General features: G+C 39.0%; 1 protein-coding gene across 1 annotated transcript in view; it reads right to left on the reverse strand.

The window, feature by feature from the left end:
- Nucleotides 1-21,485, reverse strand: part of LOC124171353 (sodium- and chloride-dependent creatine transporter 1-like) — a 61,825-nt gene that overhangs the window by 39,693 nt on the left and 647 nt on the right. Inside the window, exons 2-3 of the mRNA XM_046550514.1 lie at nt 10,869-11,000; nt 553-820 (exon numbers count right to left, since the gene is read on the reverse strand). Of these exons, the coding sequence (XP_046406470.1) occupies nt 553-820; nt 10,869-11,000 (400 nt within the window). The remainder of the gene's footprint in view (nt 1-552; nt 821-10,868; nt 11,001-21,485) is intronic.

Below are 21,485 nucleotides of genomic sequence, written 5' to 3' on the forward strand. Positions count from 1 at the left end.
TAATAACTAAAAATATAAAGAATATGTATCAACATTCTGCGTGCGCTAAGTTTACCTTTTAGCCTCAATCGATTTCAGCCATTATCAAAAAAACCTTTTTTAATTACATTAATTAAAAGTATTTGTTTTCGCTGACACATCAGAGAACCTACCTCGTTAATACTCATTATCCTCTCCACAAATGACAGTGAAGATTTCTCTGGTCTCACACTGGGTAATGCCCTCCATACCTTTTTCCGACGTTTCGATGTGTAACTCGCCCATCGTCATCAGGGATTCAGGAATCCAAATCCATTGGATGGCTGAACCTGAATGGAGGACCTTACTCGGTGTGAAATTTTTTTCTGCCATTGTACGCCGTGAAAAAAAAACTTGACATTGAACTCCCCACGTATGGTTACCGAAGTCAATCGATAAACCGGTTTCGGAGATATTTATTATATCCAACTAAAACTGCAGGCATTCCGATTTTCTAAACTTTGGACATTTTCATCTGAGCTAATCGGTGGCTCCACTTAATTTTTCAAAAAAAGAAAGAAATTGATTACTCACTCCCAATATTCAATCACAGCGTCCTTCCGCTGCAGATTTGATACTACTTCTGTGACTCCACCCTGAGATGCATTGTTTGGAGATTCGGAGCTCATCGATGAGTTATCTCCGTGTTGGAAGCAAGTCGGTGTGTTCCACCAGTTTCCGCACGTGGCCCACGGGAGATCAGATGTGAAGGAGTTGAAGAAGTAGTGCATGGCCCACGCTAGGATGACGATGTAGTAGATGTTTAAGAAGAAGCATATCACTGTCGTCCCATAGCCTATTCCTGAAAGCGGGAGGAGAGAAAATATTAGAGTTGACAGTCATTAATGCTGTCAGTGATTACCTTAGGGTTTACTTGGTAAGGGTAGAGTTCGCTCCATACTAAGGCATAGATGCGTGAATCACTCCCCACTAGCCTGGCCGTGTTTTGTCTTTTTTCTCCCCACACATTACTCGTTTTAAACTTAAGCTATCATAATTTTACTGATAACTTCAGCCTTCACTGTGTGAAACCTTTCCACTATTTATGGATATTAAAATTAAACCACTTTGAACGATTTACTTATGATGTTCAATAGAAACAATCATTTCAAAGCATAGTTTATGATTTATTTATTTATTTACCTCAATTACCCCCGAAAACAGCACAATGAGGCCTTTACATCAGGAGGTAAACAATAAAACATATAACAATCATAAACAATCATAAACAATCATTAACAGACGATCACAGACACCCATGTCCTGGAGAAGGCATCCTATCCACGCGGGAATTTATCCCTGCTATGAAACCCAATTTGTGCCTTTTAAACATGATAAGTGAACCTTACGAAATATTTCGCCTCATTTCCCATTATTCTTTCAAATAAGAATTTTCAGAATGGGTATACAGACAATTTCCTGTGTCTCACGCATAAAAATGTTTAGTAAATACTGGAGTGAAAATTTCAAATTTGATATGGAAGTAAATGCTGGAAAGGGTCCACTCTACGAGGAAATCCTTAGAAGGGTTCTTCAGGTTTTCACAAAATCGCGGGAATTGAATTAAAAAAAAATTATATTCGTCTACATTAAACTTGTTGCCTTCAAAATTAGATGTTATGCATTTGCGCTTCTTCCAATCCTCGAAATACCCCTCAAACTCGATCTTTGGGATAGCCTGTGGCTCTGTCTGTGATTTCTTTTAATGTCATCTATGCTTGTAAAACGACGGCCCTTTAAGGTTCTCTTTATTTTTGGAAATAGGAAAAAGTCCTATGTAACCATGCCTGGCGAACATGGAGGCTGGGGCATCGCAACACTATTGTTTTTGACCAACAATTGACGAACAAGCAATGAAGTATGAGCCGAAAATGACCGAGCTCATAAAAACTTAATAAAAAAACAATTTTTTTCAGTTATAAAATTATTAGTTTCCATTAGTTTCTATACACTTTATGCTTACTCAATGTAAAAAGAATATATAAAAAATAAATAAAATAAAAGTTTCCGAAGATAAAAGAGAACCTAATGATTTTTTAAAGGGCAATTCGAGAAGGTTATTTTAGAGGTTTTATTAGATTTCAGCGCAGTTTCAAGGTAATAATTCTCCAAACAATAGACAGTTAAACCGTAATACGTTTTTCAATTTATAAGGTGTAAAATTCTCAGTTTTCATTTTATTTTTTATTACGAATTGCTTTTTTCAAACTTTTACCTGGTTTACAAGAGCCTGAATAGCGTCGAACTCTCTTCCCGGCCGTGCAATTTCCTTAATTTTTCGGGGGAGAACCCCCGGTAACGGGAGCCCCATCACGAGGCCCAGCCCAGGGCCCCAGATCACCCCACACCGCCCCTACGTCTAACCTTAGCGCCTGCCACAGGCAAAGTAAACAATAGATGCAGCTGAAAATTTTATCATTTTTCAGGGGCGAGAATACAAAAATAATTTTTAAAAGCGACCATTGTACTCTCCGAACACCAAATCAGCGAAATTTAGGAATTCCTGTTATTTCCTGAATACACCTCGTATGTACCCCCGCAATTTCAAGATGATGGCGTAATTTTTAAACAAGATACTCGTAGCGAAAAAGGCTGGTCGAGCGGGAGTAATATTTCCTCTGAATTCACATATCCAGGGTAATAAGGGATCAATTCCACACATAGTTTTGAGTCAACGAATTGCAAATTACACTGCTATTGCTGTTGAGGGGCTTTTAATTGCAATAATAATAACAAATTTACAATAATAAACAAACTCCGTGTCCAATGGTGTGAAATTTGATGTTTCCCTGAATCCATTGGATGTGGACCTAGTGTTTTATGGGCTACTAAAGGCTAGGGTTGTATCCAACATTGTGAAATGCAAAAAAGACACTCCAAATCAAAAAAGTCAAACCTCGATAAGCGAGAACTGTTTAAGTGAGAAACCTCCATTAGTTATACTAATTGTCAGGTCCCCTCAATTTTACCCAAAGTGAGAATCTAGCAACGTCTATAAGTGAGAGATCTTTTGGCTGATTTCAGATGGGGAAATGTGTGTAGTTTCGACAATGACGGGAAAGCTATGTCGCACTCAAACTTTAGATTTGCATATATTTTATTAATTCTGACCTGAAGATAATACATGCTTCATGACTCCATCAATTCCTAACGCATACAAATTGAAAGAGAGAGACAGCAATATATTTTTGAAGAAAATTTCGGAAGTTTAAACTGTTGCATCTTCGATTCCAGTGAATCAAGACATACTGTTGTAGAGTCATTTAAAAATAGATAATAGTCTATTTTTGGTAAGAGAAATGAGATCAAAAATCATAGAAGGAAATCTGAAAATACATCAACCGATTTCTTTAAATAAATTTAGTAAATAATCAAAGTTTATGGATAATTACATACATAATAAGTATTTAATTGTGAATTCCTTGCACTTTCCTCTCTCTACTTCCTTCTTTGTACCTCTGTAAGAGACAGAGAGGTCATTCCGGAATCTTTTTAGGTGAGAAGCAGCAAAATTAGCGAGAAAATAATGCCAGTCCCTTGAACACTCACTTATCGAGGTTCGACCGTTTTTAGAAATGTATCAAATAAAAGGTCCCGAATGAGACTGGAAAATAGCAAACTTGTTGCCTCAGGACGCGGCCCGAGTGTTTTCTAAAGTAGTTATTGGTAAGAGCTCTCGGAGACCAACTGTTACCTTAGACCACCTTAATCGTGTGGTAACCCGGGTAGTAAATGAATGCACAAGATGGTTCTTAACGCCGGACACACTTGGCGCGGTTCATAAGTGCTGCAGCAGTGAATCACGTTGGTTGGGACGGCGTGCGGTGGGTCTTGAGCCGGGCGGCGGGAAGGATCCTATTAAGAGGGTCGCAAGGGTAACCCTGGCCATCGGTAAGCCCCCAGAAAATAGACATTAACCAATTTATAATAATAATAATGTAATAGGGACTTTCCGGAATTAATGAAGCAGCATTATTAGTGATAATTCTACTCTTGAAAAAGAACTCCAGCCATATGAAATAAATTCCAATATTTTACATCGGGTAATATGAATGAATTAATAATTAATCATTATTAATGAAATAATTCTTTAATGTATCATCACAAAGCACCTACTATGTGTCAATGTTTGCCGCCTAAATGACTCGCGAATGTCGATACTCAAAAGTTAGGTGGTAAATAACAAGGCAAATGCTGAGTTCACGGGTATGGACTCCTGACTGGAATTGCATGCTGAGATTCAAAAAAATTTGCCCCGTAAATTGGAAGAATACGCTCCCAAAATTTAATACAAAATCGTTGGTTCAACAACATGAACAATAATTATAGGAATTCAATGACAATGGGAATGAATACACAGTGAGTCAAAAACTTCACATGACACGACGGTCAATTTGTTAATTCTATAAGTCTATTTCGTACACTATTTTATATTCCATTTTCTTAATGTTCAATTTCTTGTAATGTTTTTCAAGAATGACACTACAGCGCCCCTCTCTACCTGATTCGTTTAGTTAGGCATAATGGCGTGATAATCCAAGGTGAGAAATCACATTGAAATCACACATCTCTAGTTGAGATCTGACCATGAATTATTACAAACTCCATGAATCTATCGTCTTAAAAATGACGGGAAACACGAGATATCACTGTACATGGGTCCACAACAGATGAGAATGAGACATGAACTACAACATCTAGGGATGCGCGAGTACTCGAAAATTCGAGTCGAGTCGTTGGTACTTGACTCGAGTGCTTCGAGTAGCATTACGAATATCGAGTGGAGGAGTTTCGGTCACGGAGCTTTCGACGTTAGTAGGGTCAGAAATCTGCCGACAGGAGACGCTATAATGAAATTCATGCGATTACTTCGTTTTTAAAGTCGATAAGTCGTTCTGATGTCAGGCCACACAAGTATGTAGCAAAAGATAATTTTCTGATGGCAGTTACATTTTAACTTCTTGTATCCACATTCAAAAGGGAGGACAGCTATTCGCTCTCAAACACCTGGAAGAGACTCTTACCCAAACGGACCAATCAGAACGCACCTAGCCCAAATCAAGGCCTATATAAGACGGGCAAAAGCCTGCATCAAACACTTCGAACCTGAAAACGCCAGCTACAACGCCGGCGAAACTGTCGTCGAGAAGATGAAACGACGCGGAGGTCAACCCGAAAACCTTGCTACGCATGCTGCACTACCCCGCGAAAGCCTCCATCAACAATTGCTTCGTGCACTTTAATCGGGCACATTCTACGGCGTGACCATTTGATTTAAACAATTATAGAAGGACTGGTTGTGTGAAGAAACCGTCGAGGAATGCCAAAACAGTCCTGCAATGCACGAATCGTTAGTGATGTGGGCTGCACATTATATGAGGAGATGAAGAGGAAAGCAGGACGTAGGCTGGAGGGGCATGCTAACTGGAACTAAATTCATGGTTAACAACAGATCAGATCCGTGGGAAAAGTGCGGGCACTCCAGCCAATGCTGAGATGTTATTACGCATTTTTCGATTTTCCCATCATGAAAAAGAGGTTTTATCTTTGCTGAAACCTATTGGCACTAAGCAGATACTTATTTCTAACAAATTTCCACAATGTTATTTTAAAAATATTTTGGAACACCAAAATGCATTCATGAAAACGAATGTGGTCATACCCAATATTATTCCAGAACAATGAACATGTAGACTCAATATATACGTTTCTCTCCTCGAATTGAGCATATATTGTTCTTTAAAAAGAAAAACATATTGGGACATAAAAATTAATTAATTAAAACAACTTTACTTAGTACTCAAGATGCTTCAGTGCTGGGAAACATTTTGACTCAACCAGCGGCGTAACCATGAAGGCATAGATCCATCTCCCCCAAAAGCCTCAGAAAATTATATAGTATACTAATTTTTTCTCTGCTATGATGATTTCCCGTATAATTACGAGTAAAACCCAAATTTTAAGTGACAAAATGGTGTAAAATGCATTTCCAGGCATGTTAGTTTTAAAAAATTATCCCGTTGCCTGGGAGGTGGGGTCGCCCCCAGACCATCCCCCACCCCCAAATTATATTCCTAGTCACAGTGGCGCAGCGAGGGGGGGTTTTGGGGGTTAAACCCCCCCCCCCAGAGTTCAGAGAAATTTTTAAGTTTAATCCGTTTTCCTTAATTGGATTGATATTACTAATAGAATAGTGTAAGGATGAATAAAATATCACTCAGAAATCCGTGAAAACTCACCATTTTGAACCGTTTATCTTAAAATTCCGAAATTTATTTATCTCGCACCTACCGCTTATCCTGGTTGGTATTCCATACCCCCACACACCCCGGTATTACTTGCACCTAAACCCCCCCCCCCAGCCTTAATTCCTAGCTGCGCCCCTGCTCTACGTCGTGTACGACCTCGATAACCGGTAGTCAATCTACCCACATAGCATAAAATATCTTCTAGATGTCTAAAAAATATCCAGAACGTCTTCAGCTAATGTCTAGAAAATATCTTGTAATATCTTTTAGACATCTTCTAGATATTTTGTAGTTATCTGAATGCCCGCTTTTCTGATATCTACAACATATCTTGGGAAGATATTTTCTAGACATTCATATTCAAATTGGATCCTTTGGGAAAAATCGGGATAAATGACTAAAATATAATATTTTTCCGTAAAGCAAAAGTTTATTTTCAACTGACCAGCCCATTGGTGGATCAGGATGTGATGGTAGGGTGTCTTCTGGGGATTCTTCCTGACATTGGAACCTTTCTGGCTTTCGCTTCTTTCTTATGGAGGCTTCCTCCTCCGATTCCAAATTTGAAGTTTCCAAAGCTGCATACAATTTCCTTTCAGATTTCTCAAACGCCTAGTTACGCCACTGGACTCGGCCAATACGTTTCCTCAATGGAATATTGAAACGCAGACATAATATTCTTTTTTTCCGAGAAGTTTTTACGAAGGTTTTACGATTGGAAATGGAGACATATTAGGAGCCCGCTATTTTTTATCCCCCGCCCATTGGTCCAGCGGTGCAGAAGTCCTCGTTACTCCGGGCGGGTGGCCGCTGAGGAAAAGGGACTTAAATGAAGGCCGCACAATTGATGGACATGTCCTACTCGGCCGACCTCAATTACGCGTCGCACGTGATTCGCGCTGAGCGGGGAACGCGAGAGGTACGCCAAGCATCCACCCTGTCCGCCACTCTTAACCACCCCGAATGGAAATAAAGTCGCTGGGAAGTGATGAAAATAATTCATCAAGTACAATATATAGCTATTACCATTGGCGTAACTAGGAGTAAGCTTTTGGGGGAGGGAGAGTCGTAGGGGGACGACTCCCCCCCAGGCGACGAGGGGTCCGAAAATTTTTGAAAAATTACATTTCCTGAACTTCGATTTGGCACTTAAAATTTAATACTAATTAATTATCTTTAACTTTATGAAGTTGCATTTATTATTTTTCATTACCAGACGATAGTTTTAAATATTTTTTTTTAATTTCTCTGAGGCTTTGGGGGGGAGGATCTATCCACCTCATCCACCCCCATAGTTACACCACTGGCTATGACCATACATGAAGCCACGCATGTAGGCGAGGAGGGTGCTGAAGGGGCCTTTGGCACCGCATATATTTGTTAAGTTTACCCAAAAATATTGCGTGCGACAAAATTATTCATCGTATGATCATCTGTGTAAAAACTTATTTTGCTATTGAATGCATATTCCGAAAATTTTGCGTGACTCACTCCATGAAATGGTCGAATTGATTGGGGCGGTTGAATTGCATTAGACTTCCCCGGAATAAATTCCTGGCTATGTGCCTGTAAGAAACTATAAACCTCACTCAATATACTCCCCTAAGACAGACTCTTGAGTGGTCAAGTTGAGGAATTGTGTGGAAAGGAAGGCATCAATCTGTCAAATCTTTAACGTATAAAACAAAAGGAAAAAACAAGTACAAACTCGGGTACTCGCCCGGCAGATTTGCACAAAGGAACTTATTTCCGCGGAGGCGTCACGCACTCACACGCTCCAAGGCTTGCTAAGATTTCTCTCACGGCAGTGACCACACTCGTGCCGATGATAAATAATAAAAAAAGAAATATCACACTCCTAAGCTCACTCCTGAGAATTATTAATCAAGCCTGATTGATGAAAGTTTCAGGTGAGTAAACAAGCGCCTAGGGAGACAGGAAAAATCGAAAATGCTGACTTTCTGTCTTAAGTTCAACCGCAAGCAGAATTTTATTTTTGGTGCAAATTAATTAGAGAACAAAAATTGACGGAAAATTTTTCCTCTTACTCATTTCAGCTTTTTTTCGGATTATTCATTTCGGATTTTGCAGAATGACTTACTTAATCGCCTTCATTTCCTCCCAATTCCTCAACTTGACCACTTAAGATTCACTTCGGCTTTTCACCTAAAATGAAACCTGATTTTTGAATCACTTAATTCATTCCAGCGATTTACCTCCCTTTGAAAAAAATATTTTTTTAGCTTTTCATAGTAAAACCTAGGTAATTCCAGGTATTTTTCCTGTTTCGTTGCTTGGACAATTTCCTTATTGCTACCCGCTTCTCAAAATACACCGTGAACAAACAAAAGTAAATATGATGCCTATTTTAATGACCCCACTCAATAAATTGCTCCAATATTATTTTTTCGCTTATAATATCTTCTTTTGGTGCCTTTATTTAATTTTATTTATTATATATAATTTTTATCGACCTTAGGGTGTTTAGAAAAAACTCACTCGTACTGGGTGCCTTTCATCACTATTCGAAGGACTAACAGCAAACCAATGCACATTGCATTAAAATTAAGTTGAATTGTTCCTTAGTCATCTTGATGTTTGTCTGGAACTACTTTTTCTAATATCCATATAATTTTTCGTCCCGATAAGCCTTATTCAACGATGTGCAGTTTGAATGAAAAATCACCGAAGAAAGACGCTGAAACAATTGACAAAAGCAATGCGCATTCGAGAATATCTAACGCCAATTTTTCGTTGATTCGACCCGGTTTTACGCTAATTTTCCGCCATTGACGGAAGAGCACAGTATTTTCCTTAGTGCCTGTTTTTTCCCATGACGAAGCATTAAGAAAAGGTAAATGAGCGATTATTGGACTCTACGCTTGCGGCTAAAATTGCAAAAGAAAAATCCCCAGCTCATTTGGTCCCTCCCCCGACCTCCCCGAGACATGGAGGACTGTGATTGGCTAGTTTCATCCATGACGTTTTCAATTCGAAGTGGTGACATTGTTTATATCGAGGAAATAGAATCCGATGAGATAAAATGAAGGTGATCCATTGTGGGCCAAATAAACTTCGGAAACTTGACATAAGGCACGACACGGCGTGTTAAAACTTAGGTCGCCAAGGCAAAATTTGAGTGGTATTTACCAAAGTTTTTTCTTTATCCAAAGTTTATTTCGAGTGAACATTTAATTGTAAAATGTGTTCCATTTAATATAGGACTCACGAAGTATGAGAAATACACAGATATTAAAAAAAGAAAAACACAAACATACGATCGCTCATCTACTCACCTAGCAGATTTACTCCAAGGAAAAAGTTCTACATAGGTCTCGGGCACGCACTCAATCAGGTTATAGTGGACTTCACGCCAGCGACCATTCTTGTACTAATAAATTACCATCCTTCTACCCAATCCCATCCTTTATACAATCTCTTAGCTCGGCACTGAAGAGGACGTCCATTAGAAATTCGTTTCATACAACTACTGAACGGCTGCAGAACGATCATACAATAATGACTTAATAATAGGAAATTATCAATAGCGTAGAGTTTTCAATGGCGTTATGGATTTTAAGGCGACCCAAATTCTGATTTTTTGCAATCATTAGCCACCAACGACGCCAGGATTAGCCTGCAAAGGGCACGACAAGCGCATATCACGTTATATGTTTCAATATCAATGACCAACTATGAGTCTTCTCCTCTCTGGGTGAATTTGGGTAAAATATGAAACCGTCACATATTTTGCATGAATTCACTTAGTATTTGATTCATCATTCCATATAGCATTTCTAGGCCGTAACTCCTCTTCGTAATAGTCCATCCAAAATAGCCTAACTTCGTAAGCGTCGAAACCGAACTCGTTCGACGTCCGAGGGACGGTTGAGACCAAGGTAAACAACTCTCAACCGCCCCTGGACTCTGAACGATTCGGGCATTGCGTTGGAAATTATGAATATGATTACTAAGCTAAAACCCCCAGATATACAGGTATTCTAAAATTATGCATTGATAAAAAAATAATCACTCATCCGCTCACACAACGCCATAAGAATACATTTACATAGGAATATATCCAAATATATGAGTTCACAGGATGGAACGAAAGATATAGGAACACACAGCACAAAATGGACAAGGATGACGGTGCGGAAGATTTCGGATTCGAAGATTCTGGGTCGAGTCCCAGTCATACACATTTTTATCCTCTGATTTTCGGCTTCCGCCATCTTTCATTTCACCGCGGTCCTCTCCAATTCTTTTTTGTGTGTTCCACCCCTTCCTTTCCCCTTACGTGAATTTATACGAATTTAATAATGAGGTTATCACAGAAAGGTACTCCACATATCGATGGAGATGATCACAGATTATATATATTATATACCTTCATTAGAGCAATAAAAGTGTACTAAGCCAGGAAGTGTACTTAAGCGAGGAAATCGGGACATATCGTGGTATATAAAAGTGTAAGAAGAAGTAATTAGTTCAACAAACATTGGTTAATCAATCTCTTCTGTTAACATTAGAAGGACATGGGATACTAATAACGTTCAAAAAAAGTTCACGAAATTAAATTTCAGCATTCATTATAGTTACCTTTGAAGATGGGGCAGATATTCCATGCTGTTATTCCTCCTTCACTCATGAACTGGCCCACACCGACTTCAAGGAAGAAAATAGGCACACCCCCGGTGACCAAACAGATGAAGTACGGGATGAGAAACGCACCTGAAAGAAAACGAAGAGAGGCATTAATTTGGTGTATCTGCAACAAGATAAAGATTTCGCCTCTTAAGAATCAATTTACGAGGGCCGTGTTTTTCAACCTCCGTTAGCTCAGCAAAAACACCATACAAGCGACAGGCGGGCAATGCGCGCATAGGGCAACTGCGCATCCTCCGCACCGCACGCTCAAGTCATTTCTGATCTTAAGTTTTTAGTTTAAGGTTAGCAGCAATCTCATTAACTACACTGCCTCGATGGATTCTCCCGCCAAGTGTGCACTTGCGAAGCGACAACCAGAAAACTTGCCGAATGGCTTCAGCATTGACAGATCTCGACGCTTATGCCGGTAGAAGAGAATTTTGAGTGCACTGTGGCTAGAGTGTGAAACAGTGTGAAATATGACACCCTTTCCTATTCAAAACAAAAGAGGAGACATGCTGGCTTCAGGAGGTGTTCTGATCCATAACAACGACCGTCATCTCAGCGCTGATGCGGCCCAACTGCTCCTTGAGCAATTCCAATGGGACATTTTCGATCATCCGCCGAGCAATGTCGGCATAGTGCCGTGTGACTTCCATCTAAACACTGTAGTGAAGAAGTGGCTAGAAGGGAAGGGTTTTCAAACAGGCATTGAGCTTCAGAACTAAGGAAAAATTCATTGGAGATCACTGGCGGCAACATCTTCTGAAGAGGGTATAGTAAAACTTGTCCACAGGCACGACCAATACCTCAATTGACGAGTCGATTATGTCGAAAGGATACCACAGGTGTGATCAACATTTAGTAATGAATTAATTTTTAATCATTCACTTCGTCTTCTGTTCATGACCCATCGGAGGTTGAAAAAAAACGTCCCTCATATTATTTCCCGGGTAACAGAAGTATTCAAGAGGTTGAGTCTGATTTAAATCGATTCAAAAGTCACAGTCACAACTGATTGGCCGTACTTCATCGGCATTACGGGCCCAAAAACGTCCGCAAATTCCATATTATCTCACGATTCCTCGAATTGGCCATTCATTAGCGGGATCGTGTCACACTAGAAATCATAATTCATTCAAGGAATTCGGAAGATGGAAAGGTGAGTTGGGGTTGTGAAAGAAACTTCCCCATTCGTTCACTCTCTCGTGCAATTTAAGTAGAAAAATACGAATGTTTCCGCCCACTTTTTATGGGTTGGTGACGTCATGACTTGAATTAGGGTTCATCAATTCGTTAAGGGAGAACTGCTCATAGGGAGAACAAATCGCTCATTAAAACGTAAATACAACGAACCAGACGAGACCTAGGAGTAACTGAAGCGACCAGTTCGGCACGAGTGCGTGACAGCATCGGCCCAGCAAAAGGATAACCCTGTCGAATTTTCGCCGCGTATAAACTCGAGGAGTAGGCTAGTAGGCAAAGTAGGCAACGAAAAACTGAAAAATATGGGTCTTTTATTTTTCAAACTCTCTCTTTCCATTGTCTCCCCTCATCGGCTAGTGGGAGGAAATTATGGTCCATTATGAACTGACGCGGGAGCCAACCAAACCGGTGTCCCCTACGTTTACCACTATTTGCTTTGATGAGAAAATTGACGGCAGGAGACATGAAAATTTTCCACTACCCCTGCTATTCGATCACGAGCGCCGATGAAACGACTCACAAGTCAACAAATTATGTGCCAATCTGATGCCATACATTTTCTCGCTGCTTGCACTTCATCCTGAATTCTCAGATATGTTCTTACTCATTTGAATAGCTAATAAATATAACAACCATTCGTTGCACTTCTATTCCCAGTGTACACTGGCGCTTCTACAAAAACTTTCCAAATATATGATGCGAACCACATTTTTTGCTGGAGACTTCAACAAGTGCATGACTCTCCTGCTGTATGCAACCCAACACACGCCAAACTTAAAAAATATGGCACCTACTTTTAAACGAGGTGCAGAGCTTAAATACAACCCTATTTAAGGTTATGCATTTTTTGCTGTTCATCGTTTTTCAGTGCACTGGTAACACCATAAATTTGAAAGGGAGTTTTGCACATCAACGATAACGTGTACCTATCAATTAACTATTAGGAAAAGACATAAGAAATGAAAATCAATTGAAGCCTATAAATCCAAAGAACTAAAATATTCAATAAAGTATTTAAGGACAGTAAAATTTCTTTTTTGGGACCAAAAAAAGTTTTTCGTCCAAATAATCGATTGCAAGTTAAGAAACATGAACTTGTATGAACATTGCCAGGCGCACTGGGCAGATACGCACGACCGCCTTTTTTCTGAATCTTAACCTTCGCTCTATTAATAAGGAGATAAGAGTATCCTCTAATAAATAATTATTCCTATGAGACCGGTGCAGAGCATATGGGATTGTAACAAAAAATACTTTCTACAGAGGCAATTTTGTAGTTATATCGTAGGCAGACCAATAGCTAGGCTTACATTGTGTGTAGTTGCACTTACTACTCATACTATGCTTCAAAATACTTTTTAAAATCTAGAGTTTTGTCCGAAAAATTCATGCCCTCTGTAACATTGAGTCTCTGAATCTTTTCATAGCGTCAAACACCGGTAAATTGAATGCTATAATTATGTACATTGAGTTTGATTTTTTACACGTTTTGATTGATAAATGCAAGTCACCTACATTCGGCATTAGCAAGTGGATTGAGAAAATAACCGTATAGGACGTGTAACGTCATTTGATCATAAAATCGTATAGAACTCTTTTTTAATAATCAGCTTTTTCAGGCCCATGGAAAACACTAAAGACAGCTATATTTTTAGCAAATCCTTAATATTTTCAAAGCTGGGTCACAGAAAAATATCATGGCATATGGCATTCACCCGCATCAAGGGCCATTCCGAATACCCAAAGTGTGTGTTACAAGAAAAAAATCGCTGTGTTTTACTCACTTCATATATTTTTTTATTCGCAGACCCCGAGATTTGAAATTAAGGACATTTATTGGGCTACTTTCAATAATGATGCGCATCACATGTTTGAGTTCCTTGGTAAAATTTTCGGAGATTTAAAAAATCAATTTAATTTAAAACTGGTTCATTACTTTCTCATCTAAATTATCGAGCGATTCCCCAGTAGGTAGACAAAGGTTTTTGTGATATACAAATAAAAGAAAGAAAAATTAAAAAATGCGAAATAGTTGCATTGAATTCACTGTGGTCAATACGTTGAAAAGCATTTTGAGCTACATGCCCAGACAATTTCAAGATGATAGCACGTGTCAAGGTGACTGCATAGAGGAGGCCTAAATCCATCCCATAGGAAGTCTATTTCTGTTGCCTCTTCGGTCGCACTTTAATCAGCTTTCGAAAGTGTCCGCGGGGCGGAGATGAGTGCGATGCGATCTACTTTTTTCCAATATTTTGCTGTGTAATATTTGTAATTGCGAGGAATAGCACTGAAAAGCTATGCATTTTTATTGATCACATCATCATATGTATAAATTTCGGCTACTACCCCTAGAAAGACATTATTTCGCCGTGAAACTCGGATCAATTTGTCCGTCAGCGACACGAGTGGCGACTTTTGTAAACCTATTTAAAATCGCGGAGGTCGCCAACACGTTATGAGACCGACTTGAGGATCCCCTTTTGTAATATTCTTGGCTTGCGTTTTAAACGAGTAATACGTCACTGAAAAGGGAAAAATACGACTGGTGGGGCGGGATTGACGAGTCCTCTTAAAGAAATTGTTCACATCCTCGACCATCCCAATTTCACTCCCCTTCCCAAAGACGCAACACCCCGACATACCAGCCCTCGTCAGACTTCAGCTCTACCAACACCTCTCTCGACCATAATGATGGTTTTTTTTATGCCTCACCACTTCAAGCCTTTAGACACCATACGCTCCTAGCACGTATTTCCTCATTACCCTTACGGCACCCCATCCCGAAGGACTTACTTATCCCGCATTGATTTCCACCTCATACTGTCCGCGCCGCAGGCAGAACTCACACATACTGACACATCATTCTAACCTGCCGATGAATCTGCTCTATCGTACATATTTTATGCATTACATTATTTTGAGGAGGAGATCTTTTTGTCACGGAGTAATACCGTAATTTTAAAAATATATAGCCAATATGGGCAGCAGCATCGTGTATGTTAAAACATATTACGTACTATTAACCCTCCCTAACCCAGAGCTGCTTCTGGGAAAAATTCAAGACTTCTCATTTTAAAAACAGTGAAAGTGTTCTACCTAATCATATTTCAAAATTAAACTTTACAGCACAAAAGAACACGAAGTTCAAATATTTCCTGAATAAAGCTGAAAATGTATACATTTTTAATGCTATTTAGAAGCAACATTGGGCTATAATAGGTTGAGAACTATTAGTACAGAAGATTTTATTATTTGTGGTAGGGATGAGTAAAGGAAATGTCAGAGTTAAATAATTATAAAATGGGACGTCCTGTAGTATTCCATACCTGATATAACCATGAAATTAAATAACATAAAGGACATGCTGCAGTATTAGTAGATGAATAGGAAGAACTAATGTAGCTCCAAGCTGCGGAGATTAGACCGTTTCAGCGTGAAAAATTTCCCACATTCCGCGGGGGAGGGGCTTCCTTAATGTACGCCCTTAAATATAGAAATATGATTCCATCACTTCTGTGAGAACATCACAAAATAAAACACGGGTGTTAAGTTTCAAGCATACACAAAAATTTTTTAAGAGGACGCATGTTGTCTACTCTGCGTGCCCTGAAAATTTCGAATGATTACGTTCGTTCCAAATGAGCAATAAGTCACTTCAGCAGGCAAAATACGACTATAAGTTTTAAAAATATTTAACTCGTAATTAGCCTGTTAAAGTTGGCAGGATATAGTAAACCTAAGGTGTTGCATTCGTACAGAAGTCTAAAAATAGGAAGAAAATTCCCAACCCCAACTTGCTTGAATTCCAGTTTAGATTTGAAGAATCGCGTCTGTTTTAGCGAAGGTACTTGGGGAGGCCAAACACCAGCCCTATCCTCTTCAGTCCCTTTGTATAATATATGATACATCTGGTTTTTTTATCATTTCCTGATAAAGAGTGTCTCCAAGTGAAGAGCGCCGCTTGCATCGTATTCCATACATTCTGCTCTTGAACAAATTTAGCTGTTTTCTATCTTTCTCTTGAATCTCAGGCGTGGTTGATGACGAAATATTCCAGTTTTGCTGTTTTTTTACAATGTGTGGCATTAATAAAGGGGAGTACCGTATATTGATACCATTTTTCTACTCTTTATTGATATTATTCCAATAACATGACCTTATATAACATCAATACTCTGTATGTATGTATTTTTGCATGAAACCCTTTTCTTGTAATTATTACATTATTTTTACGTATCATGGGTGATTCTAGGGGTTCCTATCACTACAATTACAATTTTTGAGCGGATTAATATATTTCAGTTTTATTTCTGTGGAAAAATTAGTAAAACCCTAAATTTTCTGCGGAAAATACACTTGCAGGTGTGAAGAAGTAATGCATCCATAATTTCTGAGACAATAGAAAAATATCTATCATGAAATTGATCCTCCCAACACTAAAATTTTCTAGAATATTCTGATTGTGTCCTAACAGTAAAATATTCTAGGCAAATCATATACGTGCATTCTGTAATTCTTCCGATCAGAAATTTCCGAAGAATATGGTCTAGAATCCTCTCATGTTCAGAGGCGCCCGACAAGCGTCCATAAAAAGACTCCACCAAGAATACTCGCTCCGTTCTTCGCTCTTGTAGTGAAGATCAAGTGGGCGAAAAGACTGGGAAGAAAGCGTTATGCAGAAGAGCAGGGAATGGAAGTGCTCTATGGCGGTGTGGTCAAGTAAAAAAACCAAACACTTCTAATCCTTTGAACACTATGCAAAAAACTAACTCTCTCCCTCCACATTGATCTACATCCATGACGTGACTGCATAATTTCCATGAATATTTCTATCTACTGTTGGAGCCCTAGTACCCCTGCTCATTTCCTTCATTCCTTTAATAATTCGCATACACAAATGTGTCACATGATTATAATACTTCGTACATAAAAAGCACTTTGAAACTAAGCATGCTGGGACGGTGCGCGACCGTATGGTGGCAACAAATTAAGGTTTAAGGGGTCGGTACCCAGTACTTAGGACGGCGTTGAAGGGTTAAAATTGACATTGTAGGCTTTAACAACATTAATCAAGACACAAGAGGAACAACCAGTTCAAGTCTGTACCACTAGCATGTAAATCTTACCAGCAGGAGCAAATTCTTTGCCGAGGGAGGGGAGGGGGTGGAGGGGAAGTCTCTAGTAGGTGGTGCGGGCCGAACCTCAGCGGTGCCGCGGTGCGGGGTAGCGCCCTGGGGATGTATTGCATTACGACGGACGATATCTCGTAAACGCTTAGAGATAGGTCAAAACAAACGGTAATTCGGTCCTGAAAATCTATACTTACACGTTCTACGTATGAAAAGTACTTTTTATGTCCCAAAAAACTCAATTAAAGGTCCTCAGTACTTAGGGCCCTTGGGGCACGGGTTGCCTTTATTTTAAAGTAACAAAATTTTAACACGGGAATATAAACATCATTTTGAGACTAGGAAAACATAACTTTTCTCAATTCTGAAAAATGAGCCGGCCTTACTCTACGCAGCTACTCTACTTTCAAACGGGGAAGTATAAATTAAACTTTTCGATGGACCAAATTTTGATTTCCACATCCAAAAATAAGAGGTGCCTGAAGATAGTTAGAGCCAGAAAATTGAGATGTGTCTGAACTCTGAAGATAGAAGTTTTAGCAAAGTAGCCTGAAGTTGTTGGCGTGTTTAGAAGCGATTGGATCCTGATCGAAGTGTTTCGGACTCAGGTCCTGGGCGAAGCTTTCGGACGCCCTGAATCAAAATCCTCGAAGTGCGAGGTGGCCCTGGGAATGGAAATGTCCTCCTCCCACCCTGAATGAGTGAAATTCACACGTCCGTGGCCTAATCCAGGACGAGCTCTACCCTCGCCCAAACCAACCCTTGCACTGAGTGAGTGAGAAGCGTCTGAATGGGGTGATCACTCCGTAGTGACCCTCACCACAGTTTTCAGTTCTCACTCTCAGTTCTCTTAAATGACGTTTGTATGGTGTTCTGAACCCTGAAATTCCTTTAATAATTGAATGACTAGAATCAAAGATTTCAAAAATATCAATTTTTAACGAATGGGGTTACGTTTTATTAGTGAGGAATATTGAAATCCTCGAAACCCACCTGTATACGACTAAGCCTTAAGTTATTTCTTGTATCGAACAGCCAAAGAGGAAATTACTTTTTTCACAGTTCACGGAAGGATAAACTTTAATTTTATCTGTCTTAGTTATTTCAACACTTGACCTCGGGAGCATTACTCTACTCACCAAAACACGCGCGAAATTCTCATCTAAATTCGCACATGAAACCTTATTGAACCCCTGTCATTCTAGCATTGCTTTTCTACGAAAAGTACATATTTGGAAACAAAAGATATTTTAAAGATTTTTCACTGGGCACCGCCAAAACTGCTCAAACACCCTCACCCACTCAAAAGTCCATTAAATCGCCAAAAGGAAGTGATTTTTCCTTGCTTTACCCGGAAATATCCGGACCAAATCTTGGCAGCAGGCGACACTCGTGTCGCCCCCTTCGCACGTTATTTTATGCCGTGACCCAGAAGGCATGAATCCTCACTTTCACCTCAACCTCGGCACGAGAAAGCGCACAGCTGACGCGCTCTGCCTACATTCTCAGTTTCAACTCGGAGGCATCACTTCACTCTCACTCAAACAAACTCATATAAATATATAAATTCATCTAAATTCGTGCTTGCAAATTTGAAATGGAATAATGTTCCTTTCACTGAACAACAAAGGCAATATCATCTGCACTGTCTTTTATCATCTGCACATTTTAAATTATAAAATGTAATTTGTTATTTATGCAATTGTACTATATATTAACATTCCAACTCAATTATATGGTCATCATTGAAATATCATAAGCTTCCTTGGGGAGCAATTTCCAGACCTATCATACGAGAATGCATAGTCATAGGTTCATGTCACACTATTGACGGTGAAATCCATAAGTACTCCAGTCTTGCTTTGATTTTTATAATTATAGATAATTTGCTATTTAACCGTAGCGAAATTTCTATCGATGAAAACATAATTTCTAATCGAGGATTAAATAATTGCAATGGACGCTCTGAAAAAACAATCTCTCGTTCACAGCGATATTTTTTAGACCACTGAAAATGAGTTAATATCTTACAATGTAACACCGAGAATTTCGTTTTGGAACCGCACACTTTATTTTGACCCGGTAGAGACGGCATAATTGTGGAGACACAGTTACGAATAGATATGGATGGGAATTATTTTTTTCTCGATGAAAACAAATGACAAGTGCAAAGGACGCATAATAAATTCCCAACGCATACTTACAACTTTAATGGTATGTAATCTTTTTCAGGTAAACGGCTGGAGTCATCCTCCGCCGCACGCCCAGAGAGGTGTGTAAGGGTAGCATGTAGATGTAAAACGGCCCTATTCAATTTCAATTCAAAGGTGAATTTCTAGAGCCTATCATGGGCTGGGCATTCCGAAGCATGAGCGCGCAATTCTCGCGGGAATTGCAAAAATTGCAAACGCAGAACAAAGTTCCTTCACGCTCATCACTCGGACTGTGGGACAGAATCGCAATCGTTCAATAAGATTCTACTCGTGGCGTATTACTTTTTTAATTCACGCTATCATCTTGAAATTTTCAGGGTATATAAAGAAGACACTTGTCAATATTTGCCTCCATCTCATATTGGAATATTTTACGTCGATAAATATTTCATCCCCAGATGTAAAATGTTCAAATTTGAAATACAAGCATATTTATAAATAAATGTTCTGTCCTTAAACCCTAAAAATTTCACGTTGATGGCGTAAATTTAAAACAAATATTACGTGACGAAAAAAGGCAATATACAATCTACCTACACTCTCAGTTTGAACTCGGAAGCATCAGTTTACTTTCACTCAAATACACGGGAAATACTCATCTAAATTCGTGCTTCAAACTATGAAATGGGAGGACATTCCTCTATGAACAACAGACATCAGCACTGTATTTCAGCATAATTAACAAATACGCCTTTTCACTTGTAGAGCTCACTTGAAGTCCTGGGTGAATATCGAAACTCGAACACACCCACACATGCCCACGAGAATGCTTCGATGATATTTCAGGATAAACGCTTGTAATCCATTCACCATTAACCATTCACATACGGCATAAAACACAGTCAATTCTAATCCTCATTCGCGATAGAAACTGAGATGTGAGATAATAATGCTCTCGCTGAAGTATAGAGGACAATAGATATAATGTAACCTCCTAAGTCACATATCGCAAGGACATTATTTGAGAGAGTATTTCCCACAGCTTATGATAACCATATAATCAAATATACGCGTAAAAACATTGGTGTAAGTTTAAATTCCGACTTTATGAAGTTTATTTTCTACATTTCGTGAAGCCTTAATTATTCTGTATTGTCGTCAGCTAAACGGCTGTAATTTAACTTTGCGGGATTTTGCGTTTCAAGGAATTTTCCGCGGAGAAATATTCATTATCGGACGAAAGGTTTTGGCTACATGTTCGCTAATTATTTTACGGAAAAAAATGACCCCTCTCGAGCGCCAGTACTTAAGCAAATATTAGCTATAGATCCAGTTGTTCCAGTTAGAGACTTATTAAGTTAAACGGCTGTAATTAAACTTCGCGGGATCTTGCGTTTAGAGGAATTCTTGGGAAAAATATTCATTACCGGACGAGATGTTTTGACTACATATATGCTAATAAGTCTACGGAAAAATGGCCCTTCTCGCACGAAATTATTTAGGTAAATATTAATTACAGTTTCAGAGATAAGACTGATTGACATCACTTATACTGAACAGAGTACGCATACGAGATTTAGTTTGCAGAAGGATCTTGCTTCGTTGAAGGAAAAATTGTGCAAAGGACGGAGGAGAAGCCTTTGGGAAAGAATTTTCCAAAAACAAAACTGATATTTATCATTTCCGGAGCACATAAATCCGATAAATTCCCTTGGAACCACAAATATCGGCATTCTACACCGAGCACTACAAGGAATATTCACGATATTAGACTATTACTTAAATAAATATTTGGTTACACCAGCCCATATTTACGTATGTGCTACGGTGAAGTTTTGCCACCATGTGCGTAGTTAGCTACTCTTCAAATGATGTAAATAAATCTTAGACGCCCTGATCTTCGTAAAATTCCGTTCCATTCCAATTTAGTCGGGAATTGAATTCTACTGACAGAATGAACATTCGTATGAATAATATCTCCAGATTCAGATAGAATATAGCACGGTAATCACTGGTAAGCACTTTTAAGTTTGAGATGATACTAATAACATCTTAGAAGTTTAATGTTCTCTGATCTT

This window comes from Ischnura elegans, chromosome X, assembly GCF_921293095.1.
Source record: "Ischnura elegans chromosome X, ioIscEleg1.1, whole genome shotgun sequence".
Classification (NCBI taxonomy): domain Eukaryota; kingdom Metazoa; phylum Arthropoda; class Insecta; order Odonata; family Coenagrionidae; genus Ischnura; species Ischnura elegans.